The sequence below is a fragment of the Chiloscyllium plagiosum genome, unplaced genomic scaffold (genome assembly GCF_037043375.1).
Source record: "Chiloscyllium plagiosum isolate Xiang-an unplaced genomic scaffold, Cpla_swu_hap1 HiC_scaffold_1, whole genome shotgun sequence".
Taxonomy (NCBI): Eukaryota; Metazoa; Chordata; class Chondrichthyes; order Orectolobiformes; family Hemiscylliidae; genus Chiloscyllium; species Chiloscyllium plagiosum.
Genome location: NW_028270139.1, coordinates 65,606,535 through 65,624,654, shown reverse-complemented (window position 1 = coordinate 65,624,654; position 18,120 = coordinate 65,606,535). Strand labels below are relative to the sequence as shown.

The following is an 18,120-nucleotide window of genomic DNA, read 5'->3' as shown; positions in this document are numbered from 1 at the left end:
CACCAACCCGCCAAAGCGCAACCCACCCAGACCCATTCCCCTACATTTACCCTTTCACCGAACACTATAGGCAATTTAGCATGGCCAATTCACCTAACCTGCACATTTTTGGACTGTGGGAGGAAACTGGAGCACCTGGAGGAAACCCACGCAGACACTGGGAGAATGTGCAAACTCCACACAGTCAGTCGCCTGAGGTGGGAATTGAACCCAGGTCTCTGGCACTGTGAGGCAGCAGTGCTAACCACTGTGCCACCGTGCCATATATAATGTCAGTTACATCAAGCTAAACTTTTTGCTATAAATTCTGTGTCCTGTGATCTTATATTCCATGACCACTTGATGAAGGAGCAGCACACGGAAAGATAGTGCTTTCAAATAAACCTGTTGGACTATAAACTGGTGTTGTGTGATTTTTAACTAAGTTTTGTAAGCTATTGTTCTTATTTTAGATTTCCAGTATCGCCAGGATTTTGCTTTTGCAAAAAGACGTTGGTTCGCAGACAATTGTCATAGGTTTGGATTTTGAATCTGGGGAATGGAGTTTGGAGAAGTAGCCAAAAGCCATGTCCTTTAATCTTTCCAGTGTTTCATTGGAGGAAATTTCTGCTTATCCAATAATAGATATTAAATAAGCAGCATGCTAATTTAGTAACTGTACAAGAGTCAAAAGAGGTGATGCTATGGTAGAGCTGGGTGTTGTCAGTGCACATGTGAAAACTAAAACTGTGTTTGACATTGCTGAGGGGACACCATGCAAATAGAGATCAATGGACAGGGGCTTGATCATGGGTAGATCCTTGGGAACACAAGGGTTAACTTAAGCAGGATCAGGAAGCTAAGTGATTGTAAGTGGATTCCTGACTAAAATTGTAGATAACAATGATACCAGATGAGAGCAATTCCAAACAGCTGGGTAACAATGGAAAGGTGTTGGAGTAGAATGATGTGGTATTTGTGTCAAAGGTAGCAAGTAGGTCAAGCAGAATAATACGATAAATAAGAAATAGGACTGGGGTAAACTAGTCAGCCCCATGAACCTGTTCTGCTTTCAACTAGATTGTGGCTGGTCCTCTACCAATATGCTATTTCCCACAAATGTCCTTTGGGCTTTAATATCTAGAAATCTGTCAATCTCCGCTTTGAATATAAACAACAAACTACCCATCACAGTCCTTTGGAGTTGAAAATTCCAGAGATTCACAACCCCGTTTTGGTGCTGGGGCAGGCAGAATGAGTGGAAGTTGGGAGAATTGGTATGCTTTCCTTTATTGGTCAGAGTATTGAGTACAGGAGTTGGGAGGTCATGTTGCGGCTGTACAGGGCATTGGTTAGGCCACTGTTGGAATATTGCTTGCAATTCTGGTCTCCTTCCTATCAGAAAGATGTTGTGAAACTTGAAATGGTTCAGAAAAGATTTACAAGGATGTTGCTAGGGTTGGAGGATTTGAGCTACAGGGAGAGGCTGAACAGGCTGGGGCTGTTTTCCCTGGAGCGTCGGAGGCTTACAAACGTATAGAGGTTTACAAAGTCATGAGGCGCATGAATAGGATAAATAGACAAAGTCCTTTCCCTGGTGTCGGGGAGTCCGGAGGGCATAGGTTTAGGGTGAGAGGGGAAAGATATAAAAGAGACCTAAGGGGCAACTTTTTCACGCAGAGGGTGATACGTGTTTGGAAAGAGTTGCCAGAGGATGTGGTGGAGGATGGTACAATTGCAACATTTAATAGGCGTTTGGATGGATATATGAAAAGGAAGGGTTTGGAGGGATATGGGCCGGGTGCTGGCAGGTGGGACTAGATTGGGTTGGGGTATCTGGTCGGCATGGACGGGTTGGACCGAAGGGTGTGTTTCCATGCTGTACATCTCTATGACTCGAGAAGAGGAATTTGAACATGGAGTATGGAGTTTGAGGAAAGCTGCAAGTTGACTTCGGAGTTAACAACATATTGAAGGTTTTGGAGATAAAGGGAATTTATAGATGCGATGGTCGCTTGCAAGGATGGTGGGATCCAGGGTCGGTTTGGGAGGAGTTTTAATAATTAAGTTGTTAGTTACTGTAATTGCAAAATGTGAGAGAATTCAGCAATTTAAGTAGTGTTAGATGTGGAAGAGCAAATCTGCAGGGAAATTACAGAGATATGTCAACATTATAGGACAGTTATAATAGGTGACTTCAAATACTTGAACATAAGCTAGGATTCTTGTAGTGTACAGGACAATACGGGTCAAGTATTCATAGACTACATTTAGGAGCTCTTGCTACAACAGTACATTTCTATTTCAACAAGAAAGGATGCAACGTTGGACCTGGTTCTTTGAAATTAATTGGGCCAAATTGATCAAGTGACAGTGATCATTGTGTTGTAATGTTCTATTGTGACAAGATGTACAACAACCCAGAGTGAACAAATCAATTGACAGAGAGCAGACTTCAATGGCTGAGGACAGAGATGGGCAGGATTGACTGGAGCAAGAGGTTGGCAGGGAATACAGTAATTGAACAATGGGCTACTTTATAAGAGGATGTGATTTAGCTACACTCCAACACGAAGATGGTAGAAACAAATCCAGAGCTGTCTGGATGCCAAAGGCAAAAGAAATTAAGATAAATTAGAAACAAATGCACAAGTATCAGGTAGAAAATAAAATTGAGAAGCAGGAAGAATAGTGGAAGCTCAGTGAGGGAGACGAAAAAGCAAATATTAGCAAAGAGGAAATATGAGAAAAGACTGGGAGTTTACAGGCGTCCTAGAGTCATCTTTAGCCATGTAAGCAGTAAAAGGGTGGCAAAAGGAGGGGTATGGCCGATTAGATACCATTAATAGGATTTCTAGCTGGAGACAAGGCTCATTTCTGAGATGTTAAGTGAACCCTTCAGTCACTCGAAGGGTTCAAAATTGATAGGGCAGAACACTTAGTCTGTATTTGCTGGGCTTATCCTAGCCATATTCTTGAATAAAGTCACTGTTTGTAATTTTCCAGTCTTCTGGCACCATCCCAAAGGTTATGGCGGACAAAGATTGGGCCCAGTGCTCCTTCAATTTCCACACACGCACCCTTAAATTTTTGGATGCATCTCATCTGGTCCCAGTGCCTTGTCATAGGGGACATAGAGCACAAGAGCAAGGAGGTGATGTTGAACTTGTACAAGACACTGGTTAGACCTCAAGTAATGTGTCCAGTTCTGGATGACACAATATAGGAAGGAGGGAGAATAGAGAAACAGTTTAAAAATATCATTCCAGAGATAAGGAATTTAATTTGAGGATAGATTGCAGAAGTTGAGAACTGTTCTCCTTAGAGAGAAGAAAGGCTAAGAGGAGATCTTGATAGAGGTTTTGAAAATTGTGATTTGGGTCAGATAGAATGGATAGGAAGAAACTGTTCCTGCTTGTAAAAGAAAGAAGAATGAGGGGCTGTAGATTTCAAGTAATCAGCAAAAAAAAATCAAGGGAGAAGTGAAGAAAAAATGTTTCACGAAGCAAGTGTTTAGGGTATGCAATGCACCAACTGGAAGAGTGGTCAAGGCAGGTTCAGTTGAGCAATTCAAGAGGGCATTGGATGACTATTTGGATAAAAATAGTGTGTAAGGGTATGGAGGGGGCTGGTGGGGGATTAGGAAATTGGCGCTCGTAATAATTTTCATTTAACCAGCTAGTGCAGGCACAAGAGACTGAATGGCCTCCTGTGCTGCAACACTACTGTGATTGTAAGACAGGTATTACTTCACTTTGGATGTGTCCTGAAATAAGCAATGTTAATATTCCATTTGGTATTTTTTTATATAATCAAAGGAAAATAGTGGCCCATTTGTACTGATTCAAAATGAGGTCAGGAGAGTATTGCTAAACTGTGCTTGATAAGTGAAACTTGCTCGATGAATTATCAGATGTTAAAGTATGTAATTAGCAACTGGAAGTGTCTCAATAAATTTTGACATGCTGATAAAACATTCATAATTAATTGGTTTAATGATGCTAACGTGCTTGTAAAGAATTTAGTGTTTCGCTTGTTTAGCCAAGACACCTATAGTGAAATAGAATAACAACAGCTCTGGACTCCATAGTATTGGCATCTGTGGATGGTGAAGCAGCAAACTCTATTTCTCTGTCCACACATGCAGATAGACCTGCTGAATGTTTCCATCATTTTCTGTTGTTCTTTTAGATTTTGAGCCTTCACAGTCTTTTGTTTGTGTTGTAATGAAATTGAATTATTATCTGCAATTCAGAATGTTCACAGATCAAGAAACATCCTGCTGAGGTTTCAGAAGATGACATGCTGCATAATGTGTGAAAAATTATTATGCCTTATTCTACTTTTTAAATTACAAAAGTAGTGCCATATGCTCTAAAATTCTGACTGTTCCAACATTTTCTGATTTTATAATTTTGTTGTTGAAGGATGAGTGCTACCAGGTGAGGCAGATATTTGCTCTGAAACTCCATAAGGCCCTCGGGAAATTGCTGCTTCCATTGGAGTACATGGCAGTGTTTGCACTCTGTGCCAAGGACCCTGTGAAAGAGCGAAGAGCGCATGCCAGACAGTGCCTCCTTAAAAATATAAGTATACGGAGAGAGTATATCAAACAGAACCCAATGGCTCATGGTTAGTATTGCCATTTACAGTCAATATTTATAAAGATTTTCCATAAATTGTAGATAATTTTGTTTGGCTCATCCAGTGTATGTGCCATGTCAGTCCCGTTGTCAACTGTGCCTTTCAGTTGCCTAGGTTTTAAGCACTGGAATTCCCTCCCTGCGAAACAGTCCATCTGTCTTTGATTAAGAAAAACTAACTCTGATCAATCCTTTGGTCATCCGCCCCAATGTTACTTTTTGTTCCTTGGTGTCGGATTTTGTTTGAAAACTCTTCTGTGAAGTGTCTTGGAATTTTTACGATGTCAAAATGCTGAAAAATTACTTGATCTTTTACTGCGGATGCCACTCGTGCCCCTTCACTCCTTTGTCAATCTTCATACTCTTACCTTTGGTTGAAGTCTTACAATTTTATAGTACAGATTTATAGCATGTCCACGCTGCTCATCAAGTACTTATCTGCTCTCATCCCATGTTCTAGCACTTGGCCCATATGCTATGACTTTTCAAGTATTCATTGATATACTTATTACATATTGAGGGTTTCTGCCTTCACATTCGGACAGTGATTTCCAGCTATCCCTCATCCTGGTGAGCAAAAAGGTCCTCAGAGCCTCTCTAAACCTTTGTCAAGGTATTCACCCCTTTTCAAATCTCCATACAGAATTCTTAAGTAAATTTCTTAAGTTAGAAGCTACTAACTGGGCGTAATTCCTAAAAACTGTTTCTGCAGCAGCACCGCAACTTAGATCTATTTAAAATACCATGCCACTGTATAAATCATATGCTGTACTCTTTGAGTTATTTTTTTCTGACCTGAGACTACAAAGTTTTTCTTACTGCTTTTTGATTCTCGGAACCAATTGAAATTTATACCTTCCCTCTGCCATCTCCCCGAGATCAATTTCAGCTGACCTGTGGCAAGCATTTTTTTTGTTTATTCTTTACCCTGGTCACGGGTAAGGATTTTCACTCCTCCACTGGTATTCTCCAGGTCTGCTGATTTCCACTGTTAGCATCTGAAAACAACGTCTGCTGATTCCTGATCATTTCATCACTCCTTTTCCAAACTCCAAGGATAATAAGACCATAAGAATTAGGAACTAGAGAAGGCCATTCAGTAGGACCATGACTGATTTGACAATCCTCACATCCACTTTCCTGCCCTTTCCCCATAACCTCCGATTCCAGTATTAATCAAGAATCTTTTCTTGCTCAATCTTAACGACAAGGTCTCTGCCCCCACAACTTTCTGTAACAAGAATTCCAAAGGCTCTCAACCATCAGAAAATTCTTCCTCCTCTCAATTGTAAATTGACACTTTTTTATTCTGAGACTGTGCCCAACTTTCCTGAGAAGGGAAACCTCCTCTCAACATTTACCCTCTTAAGCTCCTTATGAATCCTGTATGTTTCAATGGGATCACTTCTTATTCTTTTAAATTCCAGTGAGTAGGACTAGACACCTTTACTAATGAGATAATTCCTCCATACTAAGTATCATCCTAATGAACTTTATCTGAAAAGCCTTCCATGAAATAGTGTTTTACTTTAAATATATTCCTGGTGTCAATCTTCAAATAGTACTGAAACAATTTTGTGCCCCTTTGATAGCTCCTGGGTCAACTGCTTTCTTGTCCTTGCTTAGATTAGATTCCCTACAATGTGGAAACAGGCCCTTCGGTTCAACAAGTCCACACCGACCCTCCGAAGAGTAATCCACCTGGACCCATTTCCCTCTGAGGAATGCACCTAACATGATGGGCAATTTTGTATGGCCAATTCACCTGACCTGCATATCTTTGGACTGTGGGAGGAAACCGGAGCACCCGGATGAAACCCACGCAGACACTGGGAGAATGTGCAAGCTCCACACAAACAGTTGCCAGAGGCTGGAATCTAAACCAGGTCCCTGGTGCTATGAGGCTGCAGTGCTAACCACTAAGCCACCATGCCACCCATCAAGAATGGTTCCCTTTCTTTCAGTGACTTGTGACTGCTCCAGCTTCTCCTCTTCCACATCTGTACAAGTGGACTTGTCCTCCTACTATAACTGCTTGGTCAGCTGGATGATCTAAATTCTGTCCTCCTGTGCTTAGCTTAAGTCTGTCATCAGTTTTGCCAAATCCTTGATATGCAAATCATACTTTTTGTTCACTCTGATCTGTTGCTTGGTTGTTGCTGTGGACTTGGACACATTACTATTTAGCTCTTACTCTACTGCCTCTCTCACTCAACCATGCCACTTTCAGTTTTCGCCTTTCCACTATTTTAAACCCTGACATCAACCTCACCCCGCATTAATTTGCAACCTACCATCTACTAACATTGAAGCTTTGAATGTCCTTTGAGCAAGTCAGCACCAATGCTTTGTACTGAGCCAGGATACCTAAGCAGGCCTAGATGTTCTTCCATTCCTCTTTAAAAGCAGTTAAGTCAACTTGCCCTTTTGTTTACTCTTACTACTAGCCATTTTGCCCATCGCAGTCTTGAGGTGTGAGCTTTCTCCCCTTCCTTGCATCACAGCTTATTCAGCTCCCTTGCAGTAGAAACAAGGACTGAAAGTCAAAATGATTGTAAAAACACTAAATTTTTAAAAAAAGTTTATTAACATGGAAGCATAGAAAATAGGAGCAGATGTAGACTGTTTGGCCCTTCAAACCAACTTCATGATTCAACTGATCATGGCTGATCATCCAACTCAGTAACCTTTGTCCAACTCCTTGGAAATATTCAATTCATTTCTGTGTGTGGAATTCCACAGAGCTCCCGCTCTCTGGGTGAAGACATTTCTCCTCATATCTATCCTAAATTGCTTACCCTCTACCTTTAGACATGACCATATTCTCCATAATCATCAGATACATGCATCCTACATTTACACCCGTCTAGTCCTGTTGGACTTTATTGATGTCTATGAGATAATACCTCCCCCACCCCCCCACCACTCAATTATTCTTCTAAACCTAAGTAAATATAATTCTAACTAATCCGTTCTCTTTTATTACGTCAGTCCTGCCATTCCAGGAATCAATTTAGTATACCTTTGTTATGTTCCCTTCATAGTCAGGATATCTTTCCTCAGATAAGGAAACCAAAATGCGCACACTATTCCAGATGTGGTCACACCAAGGTCCTGGACATTTGCAGAAAGACCAGCATAGCATTTTCTGCCTTCACCTGCTGCACCTAAAAGTCACCTTTCAGCAACTGATATACAAAAACGCTCAGGACTCCCCTTTCCCAATCTATCACCATTCAACTAACCTGCTTTCTTATTTTTGCACCAAAGTGAATAACTTCACATTTATCAACATTCTACTTTCTTGGGTGCCTGCCAATATATCCATTTCAAAAATAAGAGTGGAATTCTAGTCCTCCTTAAATTCTTAATTTCTTTGAGGATAAATATTTAGTGAAGATCTGGCTGAGAGGTTGAAAGTATTACGAGGAGTTGAAAATGTAGTGGAAGGGCATAATCTTACAAATTAGAGCTTGGCTATGCGAGAGCAAAATCACAAGTATTTTTTCACTTGGATAGCGGAAATCTGGAACTTTCTCTCCAAAATACAGAGTACGACATCAATTGAGATTTTGAAGCTGAGATTTCTGTCGCCTAAAAATATAGAGCATTGGTGGGCAAATGGTGTTGAAGTGCAGCCATTTAATTCAGTGGCAGAGCAGGCCTCAGTGGCTGATTGACCATTGTTGATAATAAGTGCACTCATTAATAATTTTGAAAAATAGCTACTGAGATAAGCTGCTATTTGATTATTTCAGGTTTTCCTTCTGTAATTAATAATTAAATCTTGAATAAGCTTCCGTTTAAGCAATAACAACTCTATGCACTAACTACTCGATTTTGTTAGTATAAGACTGTTAGAAATTGCTTGTCAGTTTTTGCCACTTTTCAAGTTGACATATATGTATCTTGGATGGAAATGTGTTGCTGGAAAAGCGCAGCAGGTCAGGCAGCATCTAGGGAACAGGAGAATCGACGTTTCGGGCATTAGCCCTTCTTCCTGAAGAAGGGCTAATGCCCGAAACGTCGATTCTCCTGTTCCCTAGATGCTGCCTGACCTGCTGCGCTTTTCCAGCAACACATTTCCATCTCTGATCTCCAGCATCTGCAGACCTCACTTTCTCCTCATATATGTATCTTGCACTTGTAACCTTTCAGAAAAAGACTTTTTAAACTATGCTTTTTATTTTCTTCAGAGAAGCTGTTATCTCTATTGCCAGAATATGTAGTTCCATACACCGTTCATTTGCTTGCTCATGACCCAGATTTTACGAAAATACAGGATATTGAACAGCTGCGTGACATCAAAGAGTAAGTAAAATTATACTGCAAATATTTGACCTTGACAACTATTTCCAAGTAGTGTTCCATTCAATGTAAGGTGCCAATTATAGCATTCTCCTTTTGCTTTGTAAGCCTTGTCTTTGTTTTGTTTTAAAGTATCTAATGCTTTTTTAAAATTATATTTGATAAGGTGCCTATGGTTCATGTTGGAAGTTTTAATGACAAAAAATGAAAATAATAGTCATGCTTTTATAAGAAAAATGGTGGAGAACATCAAACAAACAAAGGATGCCCAAGCACCAGATGATGGCAAAATGAATGAGGTAAGAGATACTGAATAAAAGCTACTTGACATAGTGTAATCTACTAGATAACCTTTTTATATATTCACTGATGGGTTGTGGACTTTGCTAGCAAGATCAGCATTTGTCCCTAAATATTGCCCTGGAGAGGTGGTGAGCTGATTTCTTGAAACCAGTGCAATTCTTTCATATAAAACGTGCAATTAAGAAGGAAATTCTTGGATTTTTGACTTGTCAATAGTTAAGGTACAATGATATTGTTTTAAGTAAATATGGTTTTGTGGCTTAGAGGGGAATTTGCAGATGTTGGTGTGTCCATGCACCTGCAGTCCTTCAAGCAGTAATAGAGCTTGCAGATTTGGGAAGGTCCAATGTGTGGAGCCTTGTTAACTTATTACAGTATGTGTTGTAGTTGGTACACTCTCTGTGCACTAGTAGTGGAAGGAGTGAATGTTGAAGGTGTTGGATGGGGTGTCAATCAAGTGACAGCTTTGTTCTGGGCGGTGTCAAACTTCTTGTGTTGTAATTGTACTCCACAAGAAAGAGTATTCCATCCCACTCCTTACTATACTTTTTGATGGTGGTGCAGGCATTGGGGAAATGAGAGCTGAGTTACTTGCCACAAAATCTCTAGCCTCTGACCTACTGTTGCAGCCTAAGTATTTTATGGCTGATTCATTTCAGCTTCTGGTCAATGGTGACCATAAGGATATTGATTGTAGGAGATTCAGTGATGGTAATGCCACTAAATGTCAAGGATGGTGGTCATTGCCTGTCACTTCTTTGACATGAATACTACTTGCTACTTATCGGCCCAAGCATTGATGTTATCCACGACTTGGTACTATTGGACACAGGCTGTTTCAGAAGAAGCAGAGGACTCATGAATGACGCTGAACATTATTGCAAGCATAAGCAAATGCCCCTATTTCTGATGCTGGGGACATCAAGAGGCTGTTGGGTCAGATAAAAATATATACTATATTTCTGGCTGAAGGTTGATGTAAATACTACGGCCATTTCTTTCGCACTGATGTGGGCTCTCTCATTGTTGAATATGGAATGTCTGTGGAAGCTTATCTCCTATAAGAACATAAGACAACAGGAAGAAGAGTAGGGCTTTCGGCACCTTGAGTCTGTTTTGCCATTCAGTAGGATCGTAGCTGATGTCTTGTTAATAGTCCACCACTATTCATGGCTGGGCTCCAGTTGTGGGATCACTTCATCCTGTCTATTGCATGTTACTTCCACTGTTTGGCAGGCAAGTCATCCTGCGCTTTAGCTTCACCAGGTTAAGACCTCATTTGTTAATGTAACTGGCATTTCTATAATGCACTCCTGCATTCCTCATTGAACAAAGGTTGATCTCTGGGCATGATAGAGTGCCTGATAAGCTAGGCCTTACAGATTGTAGTTAAATACAATTCTGCTGTTACTAACAGCCCTTGTGATCTCAGAGAAGCCTAATTTTTTAATTGCAGATCCATTTAAAGTCTGTCCCATTACGTAGTTCCAGGAAGTAATGATCACCAACAATCTGTCTTGATTCTCCGACGTCAAAGTGACGGTCAAGAAAGCACAATAGTGTCTATGTTTCCTTAGGAGGCTAATTGAAATTCGGTATGCCTACAAAGACTTTACCAATCTTTATAAATGCACCATAGAAAGCATTTTATCTGGATGCATCGCAGCATGATGCAGTAACTGCTTTGCCCAAGACTGTAAGAAACTGCAGTGTCCATCACGCAAACTGGCCTTCCATCCATTTGACTCCATCTATACTTGCTGCTGCCTTGGGTAAGCAAGCAACACAAAGACCCCTCCCACCCTCTTCTGTCGGGGAGAAGTTAAAGACGTTTGCATATATGTACAATCAGATTCAAGAACAGCTTCTTACCTGCTGTTATGAGACATTTGAACGAACTTCTCAAATGTTAATTCTGATATCTCTCTCTACACCTTCTCTGCAGCTGTAACACTATTCTGCACTCTGTTCTCCCACCCTGAGGCACTTTGTATGCTATGATGTGCCTGTACAGCATGCAAAACAACACTTTTCACTGTTTCTCAGAACATGTGACAACAATAACTCAAACTTTAAACATTTGATGTCATCTCCACAAGGACTATGCAGTGGTGGAAGCACCTGTAACATGTAAAAAGACGACAATGAGGCCAAGTAGATTCTTACCTCATGTTGGCTCATTCACTGCCCACTGCATACCCAATCTTGCAGCACAGCTACGTCCATAGGAATTGGACAGTTTGATCACTCGTGGTGCTGCTGAGCCATTCTTAGTGATGGACGTTGAAATCCCTCATGCACGGTATGTTTTACACTCTAGCCACCCTCCATATTTCCTCCAAGTGGTATTCAACATAGAGGACTACTGATCAGTCAGCAGAAGGTATGTGGCAATTGGCAAGAAATTTGCTTGCCCATGGAGTTTGACCTGATGCCATTAGACTTAATGGGACCCGGAGCCATTGTTGAAAACTTCCGAGGCAACTCCTTTCTGGTTGAGGTAAATTGTACCATAATCAAGTGTGTACAATTTTGAAGATTATTCTTTCAGTGCTAACATTGCAAAAGTACATAATAATCTATTTAATGTATCTAACTTAATTTAAATTATTCACTTATATAACTTTATTTTGAAACAGAATTGAGTCCTACACATAAATCTTCCAACTTTTGTTTGCTACTTGAGTGCAGGTATTAGTCAGTTTACTGTAAGTGCATTGCACTTTGCACTACTTGATCACAATATGTGTTCTGCCTAAAGGCAGTGCCTTGATAAGTTCTATGTCTGTTTGCTCTGTGCTAGTCTTTTGACGTTCTACTAATTTCAATTTTCAAGCCATTCTCATTCTCCTCCTCCCTATTCCTTTGAAATCCTCCCTCCATAACATCTTTTACTGGTCAGGTTCCTCTTAGCATGTCCTGGCCAGCCTCCTTGTCCCTTCCTAATTTTGTTCAACAAACTTCTATCTTAGTTCACACTCAGGGATTTTAGAAATAAAAAGTCAATTAGTGATCAATGAACTTTGTAAATTTGAACTTCCCTTTGTGCTTACTTATTGGAGATACTTTGTTCTCACACATTCTGTATAATATAACAAAGTAATCACATTTCATTGCTAATTATATTTAGTGGCCAAGAACACATTACAAGATATTCCTGCATTGTTTGAACATTTCTTCAGTATGTCCAGGTCTCTGTACCTTTATTTCAAACAAATTAAATATAACAGTATGTTTTAGTGCAGTAAGGGCTCCTATGTCAAATTAATAATGGATGATGTTGTAGCTGCAAACTGCAATATATGGAGTTACATTTGTGACAATTGAACTGATGATTGGAAAAAAATCCTGTTATTTTTGACAACATTCCAGTGGGAATGTTTACTCATCCTACATTCAAATTTATTAAGAGTCTTTGAAGAGTTGAGAAATAGGGAAGCAGTGGATGTAAGTTTTGGTTTCCTTACCTAAAGTAAGATGTACTAGCAATTGAGGCAATCCAGAGAAGTTTTACGAGGTCGATCCTAGATTTGGAAGGATTTGCTTATGAGAAGAGGTTGATGGGTTTGTGCCTGTACTTTAATAAGTTTAGAAGACTTGAGAGGTGACCTTATTGAAAATACTCGTTTATTAGGGGACTTAATAGAGTAGACATGGAGATATTGGTTTATCTTGTCAGAGACTCTGGGATTAAAGGGCACCATCTTAGAATGAGGGGTTACCCTTTTAAGACCGAGCTGAAGGAATTTCTTTTGGATTGCTGTGGAATCTATGCTGTCCTTTACCTCACAAGACTGTATAAGCTGGATTGTTAAGTATATTCAGGGCTGAGATAGACAGATGTTTAATCAGTATAGACATTAATTGTTACAGAGGAAAGGCAAGAAAGTTTTTAGAATGATCAGATCATCCATGATTTCATTGAATGGCGGAGCAGACTTCATGGACCTGACTGTCCTGCTTCTGCTCCAATGCCTTATTGTCACATAAGCTGTAATGGGGGCAAAATTGCACAGAGCAGTCCAGATACAGTCAAACCAAGATTTGAAACAGTTGAAGCATTGCTACTCCTGTTCTTAAATTCTCTTGTGGTAAAGCTTAACATGCCATTAGACCTTTTAAATGCTTGCTGCAGCTTCAGTGAATTTTTTTTTTTAGTACTCAATCAAGGTACCACTGGCTGACCTGCAATTATTACCTAGCATCAATCACATTGCTATGGAACTGGCAACACATGAAAATCAGATAAAAGCCAGGGTTGAATCAGAGCATGGGGTGTTCTGGATTAATAATCCAGTGGCATTACCACTATTCCACAATCTGCTCATTGATGAGGATGACTTTGTTCCTTTTGTGAATGTCTGCACTTCTAACCTTTTCCGATTTATCTACACTTTCATGTCACACTATTGTTGAGACTTGGACAGTCTTAGATTGTCATGGGATGATAATTAGAGTCTCTTTTATTGGAGATGGTCATTGCCTGGTACTTACGTGACACAAATTCTACTTGCTACTGATCAGTCCAAGTCTGTATATTGTTCAATTCTTGTTGCATAAGGACACTGACTGCTTCAGAATCTGCAGAATTCCAAATGGTACAGAACATGGTGCAGTTGTCATCAAATGTCCCCATTTCTGACCTTGTGATGGAGGGAAAGTAATCGAGGACACTTGAAGCAAGGGAAGACGACGGCAAAGTGGTAATTTCACTGGATAAGTAATCCAGAGGCCTAGGTTATGTTCTGGGGCATTAATGTCCTTTAGGGATTGAAACTGCTATCCTTACCTATGCTATATGTGACTCCAGATCCACAGCAACATTTTTGACCCCTTATGGGCAATGAACCTGACTTTGCCAGTGATGCCCACAACCCATGAAGGTTGAAGATACTTGGGTGTAGGATCAGCAATGATGTCCTAGAGCCGAGATGATTGACCTCCAACAGCCATTAATCCCCTGTTGAAGATATATATAATGTTTGAGATGGACTTTTACATGTTTTGTTGTTTTCAGTTTTCAAGCCTGGAAATTCATTCATTTCCTGCTCATGTTTTCCTAATCTTAGATACAGCAAAAGTTGCCACCAAATTGGAAACACGATTTTGCTCCAATTGATTTAATTTCACATTTAAGTTGCAAATGTCATTAGCATCAGAGTGATGACAAGCTGCTGCCATTGTAAAGTCATATCCTCCATTTTACCATGGAAGATTCAATGGGAAATCTAATTGTATTGGAATGCTGCAACTATTTTTCATATTCAGAACCTCTTAAACATGACAAATGTTGCTATTTTTATGCTTTTCTGTTTGTGTTTACAGAAACTCTACATAGTATGTGATGTGGCGCTTATTGTCATCACAACCAAAAGTACTACCTATAACCTGGACTCCCCAAAGGATCCTGTACTGCCAACGAAGTTCTTCACCCCACCTGACAAAGTAATTTGTTAATTTTGTTCTTGAAGTTGGCTTTAAATATCCTTGTGAAGGGATGGTATTGGGGTGGTCAGCTCTTCCCAACAGAAACAAAACTGAGCGAGTCTTTTATTGGAAGGTTGACATTGGATTATCTTTCAGCAGAAATTTTGAACTTAAATGATTGAGGAAGGCATAAAAGGTGGTGAGAATGTGGGAAATATTCCCAGCAACAGCAAAATAGCCAACTTGCAAACTCACCAAGTTGGTAAGTGGGCAGTGCTAGGGCAAATGCATATTAACAAGAGCATGCTGTAGATTATTGCAGTAATTGGTCAGTGCGGTTTTAATCAGAATTTCTTCCTCGTTTACCATTCTTATATGCATGATAGGCTACGCAGTCTTTATCATCATAATTTAACAGCTGCATCAATGTAATTCTTAGATGGTAAAGAGAATATTCATAGTGCTGTGATGAACTGTTGAAAACAACCCATGTACCAAGATTCAGTGTTGGAGCATAACTAAATTCCAAGTATTGTGCTGTGAGATGGAGTAGATTTCACATTTTTAGGTGCTTTCAGGTTGTGAACCATGGCAATTCATCTATGACACCTATGGAAGAGTATTGATAACTCTGTTTTAAATTTCTCAGTTTTGAAAATGATGCAAAATATAGATCACCAAAGCAATCTGGTGACATTGGTGTATACTAAATGTACCACACTATGGATTGGTAATGTTTCTCATTCATCAAGTGAGTTACAGAGAAAAGGCAGTTTGAAAATGGTCAGTTGTATCAAATGTACATTTCATGCTTCAAGTATGATTAGTAGAGGTCTGTGCAACATGTAACTCAACAAGCAAGATAAGGCATATGTATTCACATTGAGGAGGTTTCATGGTAGAAGGAGTAAATTACTTGTAATCTTTTGTTTTACTGTTTTAACGAAATGCATGTCCATTAGTTTCTCCATTGTAGCTTTGGTTCTAGATTTTTTTCCTGCCTCAATTGCAAATATATTGTTTTTGATCAATGTTTCTTTGTTCAGGACTCCAGTAATAACAAGTGCTACTTGTCAGATGAGGCAAAGACATTATTACTGACAGGGAAGGTAAGGTTCAATCCAGTCCTCATTACTGCGGTTCTGTGTTATAAAATTCCCCACATTTTAACACAGTTAGCATTAATTATGTGGAACTCCTGAGGTTAAGTTTGTTCTTAATAGAAAACGTACAAAGTTTTGCTGTGTATATGGTACATTGTTTACATGATCTGCAATTTTTGACAGGGCCCTTCAGGTTTCCAGAAATCAAAATATTCCATTTTTCAAGTGACATCTCGAAGTGTCAAAATTCAAGAACAAAATAAAATTGTATAAGTTGAATAATCTTTTATACTTTAACATTTTAGGTTATTTATGGGTTTTTTTTTTAAAAAGCAAATTCAAGATAGTTGTTTTGAATTTGGTTTGTGTAGTTTTCATGCAACTTTCAATATCTTAGGTGCAGTTCCACAAGTTTGACCATAAAACATAGGAGTAGAAATAGGCCATTCACCGGTCAAGTCTGCTGCACCATTTGATGAGATCATGGCTGATCTGATAACTCTCAACTCCACTTGCCTGCCTTTTCACCTTGATTCCCTTACTGCCTAACTGTCTCTTCTGCCCCCGTTCCGCCCCGCCGCCTCTCTTCTGTCTCCCCCCACCCCCCCGTCTCCCTCTCTTCCATCATCCTCTCCTCTCCTGCCCACCCCTTCCTCTCGCCAGCACCCCTCCTCTCGCCTGCCACACCCTCTCTTTTAGTATTTCTATTTTTGTTTTACTATTTGTAGGATTTTTTGTGCTTGCTGCTTGAAGACTTTTTTTTTAATTAGATTAGATTAGATTACTTACAATGTGGAAACAGGCCCTTCGGCCCAACAAGTCCACACCGACCCGCCGAAGCGTAACCCACCCATTCCCCTACATTTACCCCTTTACCTTACACTACGGGCAATTTAGCATGGCCAATTCACCAGACCTGCACATCTTTGGACTGTGGGAGGAAACCGGAGCAAACCCACGCAGACTCGGGGAGAATGTGCAAACTCCACACAGTCAGTTGCCTGAGTCGGGAATTAAACCCAGGTCTCTGGTGCTGTGAGGCAGCAATGCTAACCCCTCTGCCACCGTGCCGCATTTGAGTAAAAATGCTTACTCAAAGTGTCTGTTATTTTCCTGTTTCCCACTTGTCTCAACCCCTAATGGTCAAATGTTTACTTTAATGATTCTCTTTCTTTTCATACACTTCTACTGTCTGTTTATATGTTTTTGCTAATTTACTCTCATTCTGCTTGACACCCTTATTATCAACTTTTTGCCTGTGCTTTGCTGGTTTCTGAAACTGTTCCAGTCTTCAGGTGTGCAATTATTCTTCACAACATTAGTAGCCTCTTCTTTCATTCTGTTACCCTAGTAAGCCACAAATGGTTCTCCAAGTTTTTGTGTTTTAATTATACATATTTTCGTTCAACATTTTGAATTGTTCATTTGTATGTTTCTTGCTGTTTCTTCTCACACACGTTAGACTATTTACCCTAACTCATCCTGGCAAGCTCTCCCTTGATGCCCATGTAATTCAGATTTTTGTTTTAAATTTGAATATGGTGTTCCAAACTTAATACGTTGTTCAGTTGTGTGAGTCACACTTTCTCAGAACCTGTTACTATTAGATTACCAGTTAAGCCGCCTACACAATACCAGATCTAAAACAGCTTTGTCCAAGTTCCTTAACATGTTCTTCAGGAAGCTATCATGGAAACATTCTATAAATTCATTTTCAAGATAACCTTTGCCAAGTTGATTTGTCCACCCTGAATTTGAAGAAGTGACGGCCTAATGTTATTAATGCTGGACTGTTAATCCAGAGACCAGATCATATTGTGGAGACCTGGGTTCAAATCCCACAATGGCAGATGGTGGAATTTAAACCAATAAAAATCTGAAATTGTCAATTTGGTCAATGTCAGTTGTTAGAAAGAACCCTCACTGATGGCCTTTAGGGAATGAAACTGCCATCCTTACCTGGTCTGGCCTACACGTGACTCCTCTTGGCAATTAGGGATGAACAGTAAATGCTGGCCTAGCCAGCAACTAATCTTGTTAATAAATTAATTTTTAAAATTAAGATTCAATTTCCCCACGATTGTTTCATTGTCTTTGTTGCAAGTCAGTCATTATTTGCTTAATGCTCCATCCACTGGTACAACTAATGTTCAGATCCAAAAATACTAGTTGCATCATCATTTAAGATATGTTATTCCTAATTACCAAATTTCTATCAGTGCTGATTCTACTGATGAGTCAGAATCCGTTTGTTCTTCTGTTCATCTGCTATTGATTAATCTACCTTTTCATGAAATGTGTCCTCTGTTGAGGGAGATGATGGCTTGGCAGCAATCTCTTTGGACTACTAAACTAGA

The 18,120-nt window shown here is 39.8% G+C and overlaps 1 protein-coding gene across 8 annotated transcripts in view; it reads left to right on the top strand.

Moving 5' to 3' along the window:
• The window catches only part of pds5a (PDS5 cohesin associated factor A), a 222,221-nt gene that overhangs the window by 182,994 nt on the left and 21,107 nt on the right, over positions 1-18,120 (top strand). For all 8 annotated transcript variants that reach the window (XM_043692752.2, XM_043692731.2, XM_043692757.2 and 5 more), the window contains exons 25-29: positions 4,407-4,611; positions 8,819-8,933; positions 9,097-9,229; positions 14,559-14,678; positions 15,707-15,769. In XM_043692752.2, the coding sequence (XP_043548687.1) occupies positions 4,407-4,611; positions 8,819-8,933; positions 9,097-9,229; positions 14,559-14,678; positions 15,707-15,769 (636 nt within the window). The remainder of the gene's footprint in view (positions 1-4,406; positions 4,612-8,818; positions 8,934-9,096; positions 9,230-14,558; positions 14,679-15,706; positions 15,770-18,120) is intronic.